This window comes from Vipera berus, assembly GCF_964194415.1.
Source record: "Vipera berus genome assembly, chromosome: 3".
In the NCBI taxonomy this organism is placed as follows: Eukaryota; Metazoa; Chordata; class Lepidosauria; order Squamata; family Viperidae; genus Vipera; species Vipera berus.
The window spans coordinates 217791820-217804856 of NC_138204.1; the positions used below are offsets into that span (position 1 = coordinate 217791820).

General features: G+C 57.7%; 1 protein-coding gene across 1 annotated transcript; it reads right to left on the minus strand.

Annotated features, from left to right (window-relative positions):
- Window positions 1–641: 641 nt before the first annotated feature.
- Window positions 642–6861, minus strand: MAF1 (MAF1 homolog, negative regulator of RNA polymerase III). The gene is made up of 8 exons (XM_081323338.1): window positions 6586–6861; window positions 4904–5043; window positions 3649–3777; window positions 3103–3268; window positions 2354–2475; window positions 2124–2243; window positions 1929–2048; window positions 642–1794 (listed from the first exon to the last, which is right to left on the minus strand). The coding sequence occupies exons 2-8, from the start codon at window positions 4984–4986 to the stop codon at window positions 1773–1775; spliced, it is 762 nt and encodes a 253-aa protein (XP_081179464.1). The 5' UTR covers window positions 4987–5043; window positions 6586–6861; the 3' UTR covers window positions 642–1772.
- Between the last annotated feature and the right edge of the window lie 6176 nt (window positions 6862–13037).

Consider the following 13037-nt stretch of genomic DNA (forward strand, 5'->3'; position numbering starts at 1 on the left):
GCGCCGATCCTCGGCAGCCCCGCCGAGTCGCCCGACGCCCGCGCCGAATCCCGCGCACCTGCCGCCGCCAGCTTACCGGGGGGGGGGGACGGGACTCGCAGGGCGAGACGACCGCGGAGGGCCGCGCGAAGACGAGGGAGGCAACGGCCTTTCAGAAGATCCCGCCCGGCCCCCCTCGGAGGCAACGGGCCCTTCCCCGGCCAAAGGAAGCCTGGCGAGCGTCTCCCGCAGCGCGGCTCCCCCGAGCCGGGAGGCACCTGGGCGGCGGCGGCGGGTCTCCCTAGCGACGGGCGCTGGATCGCGGCGCCGCCTTCAGTCCGGTCGCCGCCGGAGCCATCCGAGCGCCCTGCCCCCCCCTCCCCCCCGGCTGGAACGCAAGCGCCGAACCGCCCCCCCCCCGGCCAGCCGGAGCCCGGAGGGGCCAAGCACCCACCGGCTCGACTCCCCTCCCCCCGCGTCGCCCCGGGAGGCAGCCAAGAGCCGCGACCCCCCCCCCCGCCCAATCTCCGGGCGCCCCAGCTTCTACCTGGCGGCACAGGGAGCCCCGCAAGCCGGCCGCCCCTCCCTCCCTCCCTCCCCTCCTTTTTCCGGGAGCAGCCGCGCAGGCAGGCAGGCAGGCAGAGTCCTCCGGAGACACCAGGCAGAGGGGAAAAAACTTTTATAGCTTGGCCAACAGAACCACGAGGCAAGGGGGGGGGGAACAAATAGGGGAATCAAATGTTGGGGGACCACACACACACACACACACACACACACACACACACACACACACGCACGCACGCGCGCGGTCTTCCCGAGGGACCAGCCACTCCACAGAGGAAGGTTAAGTGCTCCTGCAGTGGGCAGATCTGGAGATCTCCAAGGCTCAATTATGGAGGGCGCCCTGGAGGACAGCACTCCCCCCCCATACGCTTATTCTGCACCCCATTTGAAGGGTGGGAACTGTGGGAAATTGCTTCCCCCCCAAAAATTGCTTGGGCTCCAGTGGGGGAGCAGGCTGTCCCAATGTTTGCGAGGGAGGTGATGGCACCTGCCCACTCCACAAAACAGACACTCAAAGACACCCCCGCACAGGGCCGGAATCGAGTCAGTGCAAAAGGAGAGCAGGGCAGAAGGGGAGGGGGCCTGCTGCTTAGGTGGATGGACGGAAACCCCACCCCCCACCCCAACCCCTCAGCGCAGGGAGAGGGGCTGGGGGGCAGGGACAAAGCCAGCCTCCATCAGTCTCTGGGGAGGGGCCGGGCGCAAGCAGACCCTCGGCAGGAATACAAAAATAAAATCTCTAGGAGCCCTTGGGGGAAGCGAGAGAGCCAGGGGGCCAAATGCGGGAGCTCCCTGCCTGTCCAGCTACTTGATGCCAAAAGTCTTGGGAGGGGGGATTTTAAAAGGGGGGGGGAGGAGGAGAGAGCCTCTCCATCCTGTTCCCAGGTTAATTCGGCTTCTGCTGCTTTACTCGTCCAGGGGGCCAGGGCTGAAAGGAGCCCCCGCATCAACAGCAGCCAGTCCCCCCCTGAACCAGGGCAGCTGCCCCTACGAAATGTTGTGCCCCCCCCCCGGGCACGGCAGGAGAGACAGAGTCACAAGGCCGCTGCCAGGCAAGAATCGGATCCCTGAAGGCCGAGCGGGTGGACGGACAGGCAGAGGACTTGCTGGCACCCTCCAATGGCTCACGCAGCATCCACAGGGCAGGCAGAGCAACACAACAACGCCGAGTTGTTTGGGGAAAGAGCTGGCAGCGCCGTCCTTCGTGGGAGAAGCCCCCGGCCCAGGAATCACATGCAGACCACCGGCCTCCTGCGGGCAGAAGAGGGGCGGCCATCACTTCTGCAGCCGTGGCAGGAGGCAGCCGGGCCTGGCCCAAGAATGCCCCTCCCCATGGCAGCAGGCAGGGCAAGGAAGCCAAGACGGGAGGGGGGGGAGAGACTCACTTCTCCGCCTCAATGCTGCCCCCGTCCCTGTCGCAGCCGCTAGCGGTCTCCTCGGCATCGTCCTCGCTGAGGTCCATGTTCAACTCGTTTCCAGCCTCGGAGTGAGTGTAGGTGGAGCCACTGCGGGGACAGAGGAGGGTCAGAAAACCCACCCGAGGCCGGGGACCCCCAGGGCCTCCCCCGGCCCTTGCTCACCTGATGGAGCGACAGGTGAAGAAGACGATCCGCTTCAAGCGCTTGTTGTAGAAGAAGTAGTTGAAGGACCACAGGCTCCCCTCCTCCCCGAAGGGGTCCGAGTCCAGGTCCGGGTTGTAGCTGCGGCACAGAAGGGGGAGGAGTTGCTGCTGCTGCTGCAGCTGGGGGGGGCTCACTTGGGGGTGCCCCCCTCCCCCGCCCACCCCCCAGGGCCTCCCGCCGGGGCCCACCTGTAGATGTCGCACTCGGACAGGCAGATCTCCTGGTCCACCGCATCCCACAGGTGAGGCTTCAGGGCGGTGAAATCTTCCCGGACGGCGGAAAAGAGGCTGCAGTTCACGGCATTCACCACCTGAAAAAGGCCCCCAAATGGACACTTCCCGGAGTGCAAGCGGGGAGGGGACTGGTGGGCCCTGGAAAGAAGACGGTGGGCCGGGAGGAGGAGACCCCAAGCCTTTCCAAGGGAGGCAGAAGCTGAAGGAGGAGCAGCTTCCAGGAGCAGCCTGGCCTGGCGTGTCCGCCCCAGGCTGCCCGGTCAGAAACCGCCTCCAGATCAAGGACGGAGGACGGTGGGAGAAGGTGCCTCCTCCGAGATCCGGCCAGGCTGGATGACAGCGGGAGGAACACGGGCGGGAAGCAGGACAAAGCAGCCCAAGACTGGCCTCCACTTCCCTGAACGAGAGCGGTGGCCCTGCTGGGGAGACGCCCAGTGTGTGTGTGTCGGGGGGGGGGGTCTCCGCTGCGGAGCTCTGTGGAGCAGGGACTGCTAGGCCAGAACTGGTGACCTCCTGCCTGCCGAGTAACCTCAGGGCCGCTCAGGCACAGGAGGGCCCTCCTGTTCTCCCTCCGCTCTTCCAGCCCCCCCCCCCGATCCCGGGCTCCCACCCAACGCCTTGGGCAAGCAGACCCAGGGCAGAGACTTCCAGCCGGCTGCAGGATCGGCTGCCCTGCCAGCGCAGAGGGCGAAGGACCCGCTTACCCAGTTGAGGCTGGGCTCCCGGCTGAACTCGTGGCTCTTGGCCGCGCTGAAGTCGTAGTCCGGGCGGAAAGATTCGTTCAGGGTGGCGATCAGGTAGAAGAGGGTCTTGCGGCTGCACTTGTCGCTGAGGGGACCCTCCTCGTCTCCACTCTGGCTCTTGCTGAGCCTGGCATGAGAGACACACCGCTTGGACCCCTGCCAGCTTTGGAGGGCGCAGCTGGGTCTCGCGGTGATCTGGATCCTGCTACGCTCAGCTGGAGGGATGGGGAGGTGGGTGGAAGAGACGCTGCCCCGATCTCCCAACAGGGACTGGGTCACGCAGCCTTGGGGCAAAGGCTTCTTCTAAGGAGACCGGCCCTCCGGCCACAGGCCTGGCCTAGAAGGGGGGCTGGGAAGAGGCCCCTTTGCTACAACCCCTCCCTGCTCGCCCTTCCCCCTCCCGGCTCCAGCGGGAGCCCTGCTCTGGCAGCTCACGGGCGCTGCAAGCCGAGCGGCCTTTCCGGGAGGGTGGCCTCTGCACAGGAGGCTCGCCCTGGGAGCACCTACCGGTTAGGGCTGATGCCGGTGGTCTGGGGCGGCGAGAGAGCCTCCAGGACGTGGGGCTGACCCTCCTGGCAAAACTGCTTGAAGAGGTGCTTGTCGTCCCCAGCCATCTTGCAGGAATAGCTCTCTATCCTGGGGGGGAGACAAATGGGTCCCTCTGAGCCCGGGGGCCATCGCTTCCTCCTGAGCGAGAGAAGCTGGCCACCTCTTTTTCAGGGAAGGCAAGGAGCCACCCAGCTTATCTGTTCAGATTACAGCGGCTGACCGCACTGCCAGAAACAGGCCAGAGGCCAGAGGGTGACCCTGCATAGGGCAGAACGTTCACCAAAGAGGCCTGCAGCCTCTCCCAGCCTCAGGGCTCCTCCTACACCTTTAAACACACCAGCAAGGCAAGTCAGCAGTAAGTCAGAATAAAGCTTCGTTCATTTGTTCGTTCAGCGTTGCCTGGTGGCGAGATGGGCAGCATATAAATTTAATAAATAATAATTTATTTTATTTATATCCCATTTATATCCCGCCCTTCTCCGAAGACTCAGGGCGGCTTACAATCTAAAGCACAAATCAATGTGCTTAGCAATAATGTCATTGCTCTGCATCAGGATGGTTTTTCAGCCGAGGGGGGAGAGGGCAGAGGCTCCGCAAGGGATCTGCCAATTCTTTCTGACGGCCCAGTTTTAAGGCAGATACAACTGGGGGCAGATCCACGACTCCTCAGGAGCGGTCTAGGTGGCCCCTGACAAGGATTCCAGTGAGGAGAAAGCGTGAAGCCGCCAGTGTGATTACACAAAGAGCTTAATAAAGATACGGTATGGAAACCAAAGATGACGGGAATGAAACAGAGAGCTGGGAGAATTAAGGAAAAGACGAGAAAGGGGACCCCAACTGTAGGCTGGTCTCAGGAAAGAGAAGCAGCTGAAGTCAGCAAAAGTTGCTGGAGAATAAACGTTCACAATCAGACAGGTTCACAGTCGCCCCAAAAGGAGAATCTCGCGGATGGTCGGCAGAGGAGGCCCAAAGGCCGAGCAGCTGCTTTGGTTCAAGGGGCCGTTCACAGGAGTCGCCTAACGGGTGGGTGGTGGGGGTGAGGCTCCTTCACAGGATGGGTTCTAGCACAGAATTGACACCAATCTACCAGGAATGCCTCAATGTGAAGTCATATTAATTATGGAAACCATAATTGAAGACTCCTATTACAAAGTGCACGGGTCTTCCACCCTCTCCCCGCACCCGTCCTTTCCTGCAAAGGAGCCACCGTCACCTGCCAATAATGTGCGCGTCTCCCGTTTCCACTGTCAATTGGGAGTTGATGGCTTCAAAACTGGAGCTCTCCAACAACTTCATTACTGCACTTCCTGGTGCCAGAGCAGTCTTCGGTACTTTGCTGTGCAGTTGAATTCCCTGGCAGAGATAAAGGAGAGACCCCCCTGGTTATCCCTCAGGAAGAGCGCGCTGCGTGGCTCAGCCGGGGGGGGGGGGAATCCCCAGCAGGGCACTCTCCTTACGGTTTGGGATGGCCTGAAAACCTGCCCTCAGAAGGGGAGCAGATTTGGGATGGGAGGATGCCCTGAAGAGAACCGGAGAGATCATCCAAAGCCTTAAGCTGTGCCCTCAGAGATCCCCTCGGCTGCCCCTGGAAAAAGCTACAAGGCAAGGCGACGTGCAACTTTGCTTCTGCCGTTCTTCTCCACAGTTGGGAAAGTCCCCATTTGTGGTCAAGATCCCTTGTCGGGGTCGGAAGGAGGCTGCAGGGGCCGCAGCCAAGTCTCTTCCAAAAAGAGCTTCCTTCCTCTGCTGCCTTGCTTAAAACCTTCGGCCCCTGCCTCCCCGTTACTCTCAATTCAGAAACTTAGCACAACAGCCAAAGCCAGAGTACCAGGGCTGCGGGTCTTTCCAGAGGCGGTGCTTTTGGCAGCTTGAAAGGAGCACAAGGCCCAGCTCAGCTGCAGCAGCCATCCCTGCTGGAGAGCTCGGCCCTCTCTGCCAGAGGACAGGGCAGGCCGCCCAGGATCCTCCTCGGAAGGTCTCCTCCAGGCTGCCTCCAGGAAGCACCTCCCCCACGCCTGCCGGTTCAGGCCCAGAGCTCAGCAGGCAGGCAGGCAGGCAGGGCTGCTTGTGGCCCATCAGCCACGGCTGGGTTTAGGGCTGTCCCCCTTGCCTTGCAGAGTCAGGCTGTGCTGGCCCTGCTCCAGTCAGGTCTCCGAGGGTCAAGGCTGGGTGGGGCATCTCTATCTGGGGGTGCACTTCTGTTTGGCGTGCAACTCCAAAGCGATTCAGTGGGTTCCCTGGACCCCAAGACGGGACGACGTGCGCTTGGTGGAGTCAGAATAAGAGCATCTGAAGGGACCTTGGGGGTCTTCTAGTCCAGCCCCCTGCTGAAGCAGGAGACCCTTTGAGACAAGGGACTGTCCAATCTCTTCTGAAAGGGCTCCACTGTTGGAGCACCCACACCTGGGGGCAAGCTGTTCCATGGGTCAAATGAAATTCCTCCCGAGTTCCAGGTCGCTTCTCTCTTCGGCCGGTTTCCTTCCGGCGCTTTCTGTCCGGCCTTCAGGCGCTTTGGCCAAGAGCTTGACGCCCGCCCCCTCTTTCTCTGGGGCAGCCCCCCAGAAGCCGGAATTTCGGGGTGGCGCCAACGCCCCGCGGGCCGAGTCAGGGCAGCCTCCCGCGGAGGGCCCATCCGGGGCAGCCCGAAACGCCCGGCGCTGCCGCGGCCACCAGCCCTCCTTCGCCCGAGGCAGCAGGCCGGGGAAGAGCGGCCGCGGGAGGTTCCGCCGGCGAAAACTACCAAAACTACCCTTCCCGTGATGCCTCGCGCCGAGCACCCCTCCCGCCCGGCCCCATGATGCCGCGCGCGCGCGCTGCCTGGTCCCGCCTGGGCGCGGGGCATGCCGGGCGATGTAGTCCCGCGGCTGAGGGGCTTCCCGGAGCGCCGTTACTCGCCTTCCAGGGGCCGCGTCCGCCTGCGCTCGGGGCGCTCAGGGGCTGGATGCCGTCGAGGGGCGCAGTCTCCCGGAGGAACTCGAGTCGGGCGCCGCCGTCGCCTCGGCGGCCACTCTTCGCCTCCAAGCGGCTTGCCGGAGCCCCACCCGCCTCGACATCTCCCCGGCTGGAAGAGCCACCGCGCCGCAACCGCCCGGCTCCCGCTCCCGCTCCCGCGAGCAAAGCCCCCGACCGGACGCCTCTCGTTCTGACGGGCGGCGGACGATAACAGCGGCGAGAAGCCGCGCCCTTCTCATCGAAGATTGTACGCCCGCCAGGCTCGCCGCTCTGATTGGAGAAAAGCGACGCCAATCGCAGGGAAGAGAGGACTCAGTGGCTGCCCTCTGCGTCAATCCACCTCAGCGTCCCGCCTCCGAGGCAGAGCCCGCCTCCCATTGGCCGGGACTTCAAGGGCGCGGTGTCGTCGACCAGGGAACAAAGGCGAGGGGGCGGCTGCCACTCAACGCCGGAGGCCCCGCCCTTCGCCCCGCCCAGCGCGCGCCCTCCCTCCGCCTGGGGTTCCTGAGTGGGGGCGGGCAGTGGGGTGGGGGGGCGTCCCGTCAAAGAGGGGTGTTGGAGGGCACCGGGTTGAAAGTTCTTGCTTGATATAAAATGTCGGGGTGGGGCTGAAGGGGTGTGTGTGTGAGACACAGACACCTCCGAAGAGGAGTACGTATACAAAGGCACATCTGTACACATCAGTTGATTCTTCCTGGGGGCATCTAAAAATTCCAGAATTCTGCAGAGTTCCAGAAGTCACGTGCCACGTGTTAATCCACGTCCACCTTTGTTAATCAGAAATAGAGTTGTCTGAATACAGGTAGTCCTCAGCTTACAACCACAACTGAGTCCACAATTTCTGTTGCTAAGTGAGTTTCGCCCCATTTTACAACCTTTCCTGCCTCCATTGCCAAGTGAATCCCTGCAATTGTTAAGTTAGTGACACGGTTGTTAAGTAAATTTGGCTTCCCCATTGACTTTGCTTGTCAGAAGGCTGCAAAAGGGGATCACACTGCAACCGTCGTAAATAGGAGCCTGTCGCCAAGCATCCGAATTTTGATCACGTGACAATGGGTAGCAAAGGTGGTCAGTTTTTTCAGTGCCTTTGCAACCTTGAGCGATCACTAAATGAAGTACGTAAGTGGAGAACTACCTGTGGAACACAAAAAGAAGCCATCTGGGGACCGGCAGGAGGTGGGCGCTGCCAGAGCAGCCAACGTGCCGTAGAGCCTCTCCTGGTGCGCCTTCTTTGCTGAGCAAACCTTTGGGAGCAGCACGTTTCTCCTCCTCTCAGAATGCGATGGCAGCTTCCAAAGAGGAGCAACTTAGGTGGCGGCTGGGCCAGTTACGTTCCCCAAGGGAGAAAGGAGCACCAGGGGCCAGTACTGGACCTAACCCATACTGGGGGGGGGGAAGGTCACAGTAACAAAGATGACCACTGCAGCCAAAATCAACCTATGGGTAGCCCTCCCTTAGGATCACAATCTCGGTCCTCGCCTCTGTTATGGCGAGTGCCATAGGGCCACTTTACTCAATGCCCACAGTCCTGGCTCTCCCAGCAGTGGTTAAGTAGGTCATTCAGTGAAGTGCCAGGGGGAAGGCCCAGGCCTCCTGGGCGTGATGGCGCAAGGAATGGGGCTGGGTGTGATGGAACGTAACGGTCTGGATTACACAAGAGCAAAAAGCAACTCGGTTCATATACTGGAAGAGAGCTGATGTAGTTCCCATATTCAAAAAAGGGAAAAAATAAATCCAGAAAACTACAGACCTATCAGCCTGACCTCAATACCTGGGAAGATTCTGGAAAAGATAATCAAACAACAACTCACCTTGATGCGAACAAAGTTATCACTAAAAGCCAACATGGGTTTGTCAAAAACAGATCGTGCCAGACAAACCTTATTGCATTCTTTGACCAAGTGACAAAACTAGTGGACCAGAGGAATGCTGTAGATATAATTTACTTGGATTTCAGTAAGGCATTTGATAAAGTAGATCACAACCTACTACTTGATAAGATAGAAAAATGTGGGTAAGATAGCATCACCACCAGATGGATTCGTAGCTGGCTGACAGGCCGTACTCAGAGTGTGGTCCTCAATGGAACTGCATCTACATGGAAGGAAGTGTGTAGTGGGGTGCCCCAGGGCTCTGTTCTGGGCCCAGTGCTCTTCAATATCTTCATTAATGATTTGGATGAGGGGATAGATGGGGAACTCATCAAATTTGCAGACGACACCAAGCTGGCAGGAATAGCCAATACTCCAGAAGATAGGCTTAAGATACAGGAGGATCTGGACAGACTCAAACACTGGGCACTATCTAACAAAATGAAATTAAATGGTGAAAAAAGTAAGGTTCTGCATTTAGGCAGGAAAAATCAAATGCACAGGTATAGTATAGGTGGTACCTTGCTCGACAGTAGTAACTGTGAGAGGGATCTCGGAGTCCTAGTGGACAATCACTTAAATATGAGCCAGCAGTATGCTGCAGCTGCCAAAAAAGCCAACACAGTGCTAGGCTGCATTAACAGAGGGATAGAATCAAGATTACGTGAAGTACTAATACCACTTTACAATGCCTTGGTAAGGCCACACCTGGAATACTGCATCCAGTTTTGGTCACCACTATGTAAAAAAGATGTCGAGACTCTAGAAAGAGTACAGAGAAGAGCAACAAAGATGATTGGGGGACTGGAGGCTAAAACATATAGGGAACGGTTGCTGGAATTGGGTAAGTCTAGTTTAATGAAGAGAAGGGTGAGGGGTGACATGATAGCAATGTTCCAATATCTCAGGGGCTGCCCCAAAGAAGAGGGAGTCAAGCTATTCTCCAAAGCACCTGAAAGCAGGACAAGAAGCAATGGATGGAAACTAGCCAAGGAGAGAAGCAACCTAGAACTAAGGAGAAATTTCCTGACAGTTAGAACAATTAATCAGTGGAACAACCTGCCTCCAGAAGTGGTGAATGCTCCAACAGTGGAAGTTTTTAAGAAGAGACTGGACAGCCATTTGTCTGAAATGGTATAGGGTTTCCTGCCTGAGCAGGGGTTTGGGCTAGATGACCTCCAAGGTCCCTTCCAACTTCTCTGAATTTTTTCTAAACTCTCAACATCTTTTTGTGATATAGTGACCAAAATTGGCTGTATTATTCCAAGTATGGTCTTACTAGGGTTTTATAAAGCAGTAATAATACTTACCGTGATCTTGATTCTATGCCTCTCTTTATACAACCCAGGATTGTATTAGCTTTTTTGGCTGCTGCTGTACACTGCTGGCTCATAGTCAAGCGATCATCCACTAGGACTCAAAAGGTCCCTCTCACAGTTGCTGTTTTTGAGCCAGGAGACACCGCCTGTCCCCAAGAACCTCTAAGAAGAACAAGGGAGACCCCCTCCCCTCCTCTGGCCATCTCCAAGTCAAAAGGCTGCAAGAATCGAGATGTGGCAAGCGAGAGAGGAAGCAGTCAAGGCTGCAACTGAGCTATGCCAGGAAATCTGGAGAACAGCCAGTGGGTATGGCAGGAAATGTGGAGAATGGCCAGTTGGAGGAGTCCCACAACAAACTAAGATACGAAGCAGGAGATAAAGAGTATAGATAGACCTTGACTTATGACCATAATCGAGCCTAAAATTTACGTAGCTAAGTGACATACCTACGCCGCCGTTTCCTTAATGACGGGTCCTGGGACCCCGAGAGGTGGCATGGCGCCAAGAAGAGGCTCTTGGGTTTTCTTTTAAAATTTTTTGAAGGGTTAGGGAGGGGGGAGGGTCAGGCCCAGCAAATCGAGGGGAAGATCCCACCGGACCTGTCTCAGCCTAAGTTGGCCAATGGTCGCGGCAATATGAGGGCCATGGAGAGTCTTGTAAACCAGGGGGATGGGACAGGGATACCGATCCCCACAGTAATTGGGAATGGCAGCAGATGGAGGAGCAGAGGGTCATATCGTATTCTGAGATCACGCCCACGCTATCTTCTTGCTGTGGCGCGCTCTGACCCTCTGGCTCCCGCTTGCTGCCCTGGGGAAGAGGGAGGTCTGACTCCTGAGCTCAGGCTGATCTATTTTAATGCCAGGTCTGTTGTGAATAAAGCTCCCCTCATCCATGACTTGATCGAGGAGGAAGGCGCAGACCTGGCATGCATCACGGAAACCTGGCTGGGCCCAGAGGGAGGGGTCCCTCTGACTGATTTATCCCCCCCAGGTTTCCGTGTGCTACATCAACCTCGAGCTCAGGGTAGGGGAGGTGGCGTGGCGATCGTTATCAGAGAGACCCTCCATCCGCGGGAGGCCACTGCCCCTCAGATAGACGGATGTGAATCCCTCCTCTTAAGGTGGGGTCCTGGTGGTCAGTTGGGCCTACTTCTGGTATACCTCTCTCCAAGCTGCACAGCAACGGTTCTACCCAAGCTACCTGACGCCATCTCAGGATTGGCGGTCGAATTTCCAAAGCTTATGGTACTGGGAGACTTTAATCTACCTTCCCTGGGCAGTGCATCAGAAGTGGCCCGAGAGTTCATGGCCTCCATGACGGCCATGGACCTTACTCAAATTACTCAGGACCCAACTCACGAGGGAGGAAACATGCCGGATCTAATTTTTGTCTCTGGGCAGTGGCTAAATGGGCTGGGTGGGGTTACTCCTACATCACAACCCCTTTCATGGACAGACCACTACCTCCTGCGGTTGGGCCTCCGTCACGTCACCCCCCGATGTCAGGAAGCGGAACCGACCAGGTGGTTCCGCCCCAGGCGCCTGATGGACCCAGATAAATTCCAGATGGCGCTTGGACCGATTCCCACCTCCCTCTCCCACAACCCGGTCGAGTCCTTAGTTAATGCCTGGCAACAGGCTGCTTCGGAGGCGCTCGACCGCGTTGTCCCTTTGCGGCCTCTGACCCGGCGCAAGTCCCGACTCGCTCCTTGGTTCTCCAAGGACCTGCGGGAGATGAAGCGCCAGAGAAGGGGCCTAGAGAGCATTTGGAGAGCCAGTCGGTCTGAGTCTGACCGAACACAGTTAAGATCCTTTTCTAGATCCTATCTTGTGGCAATGAGGGTGGCAAAGCGCGTCTGCAGATAATCGCCCGGCCGCCCTATTTAGAGTGGTCCGCTCCCTTTTAAGTCAAGAGACGGGAGAGGACCCCCTACATGGACGGGCTGAGGAATTTAGTAAATATCTGGTGGACAAAATTGCTCAGATTCGGGCTGGGCTGGACTCTGACTGGGCAGTATCTAACGAGAGGAAAACGATGAAGTTGGCCAAGTACATTTGGGAAGAGTTCGATCCTGTGACTCCGGATGAAGTGGACAAGATCATGGGGAAACTAAGTACCGCCACATGTTTGTTGGACCCGTGTCCCTCCTGGCTAGTCTATGCTTCTCGGGAGGTTACACGAGGCTGGCTCCTAGCAGTTATCAATGCCTCACTGAGTGAAGGGTACTTCCCTGCTGCCTTGAAAGAGGCGGTGGTAAGGCCCCTCCTCAAGAAACCGGCACTGGACCCAGCTGTTTTAAACAACTTCCGTCCTGTCTCCAACCTTCGCTTCCTTGCGAAGGTCGTTGAGAGCGTGGTGGCACGACAGCTCCCTTTGAACCTGGAGGAAGCTGAATATCTAGATCCGTACCAATCGGGTTTCAGACCAGGGCACAGCACGGAGACGGCATTGGTCGCGCTGGTGAATGACCTCTGGCGGGCCCGAGATAGAGGTTATTCTTCTGTCCTGGTCCTATTAGATCTATCAGCGGCTTTTGATACCATCGACCATGGTATCTTACTGCGTCGTCTTGAGGGGCTGGGAGTGGGAGGCACCGTTCTGCGTTGGTTCTCCTCCTACCTCTCGGACCGTTCGCAGACGGTGTTGGCAGGAGGGCAGAGGTCAAGCCCTAGGCCTCTTAATTGTGGAGTGCCTCAGGGTTCGGTGCTCTCGCCCCTCCTGTTCAACATCTATATGAAGCCGCTGGGAGAGATCATCCGTAGCTTCGGGGTGAAATATCATCAATATGCTGATGATACCCAGCTATTCATCTCCACCCCGAACCAACCCAGTGATGCCCTCGATGTGATGTCCCGTTGTCTGGAAGCGGTACAGATTTGGATGGGAGAAAACAGGCTTCGACTCAACCCGGCCAAGACTGAGTGGCTGTACATACCGTCATCTCGTTTAGTCCAAGAGGTTCCATCTCTGACTATAGGAGGAGAGATGTTACCTCCCATTGATAAAGCACGCAATCTGGGCGTCCTCCTAGATTCACGACTCAGTTTTGAAGATCACATTGGAACCGTGGCTAGGGGGGCATTTGCCCAGATTCGTCTTATATACCAATTGCGCCCCTTTTTGGACCGAGATGCCCTACGTACAGTCACCCACGCACTCGTTACCTCCCGTATTGATTACTGTAATGCTCTCTACATGGGGC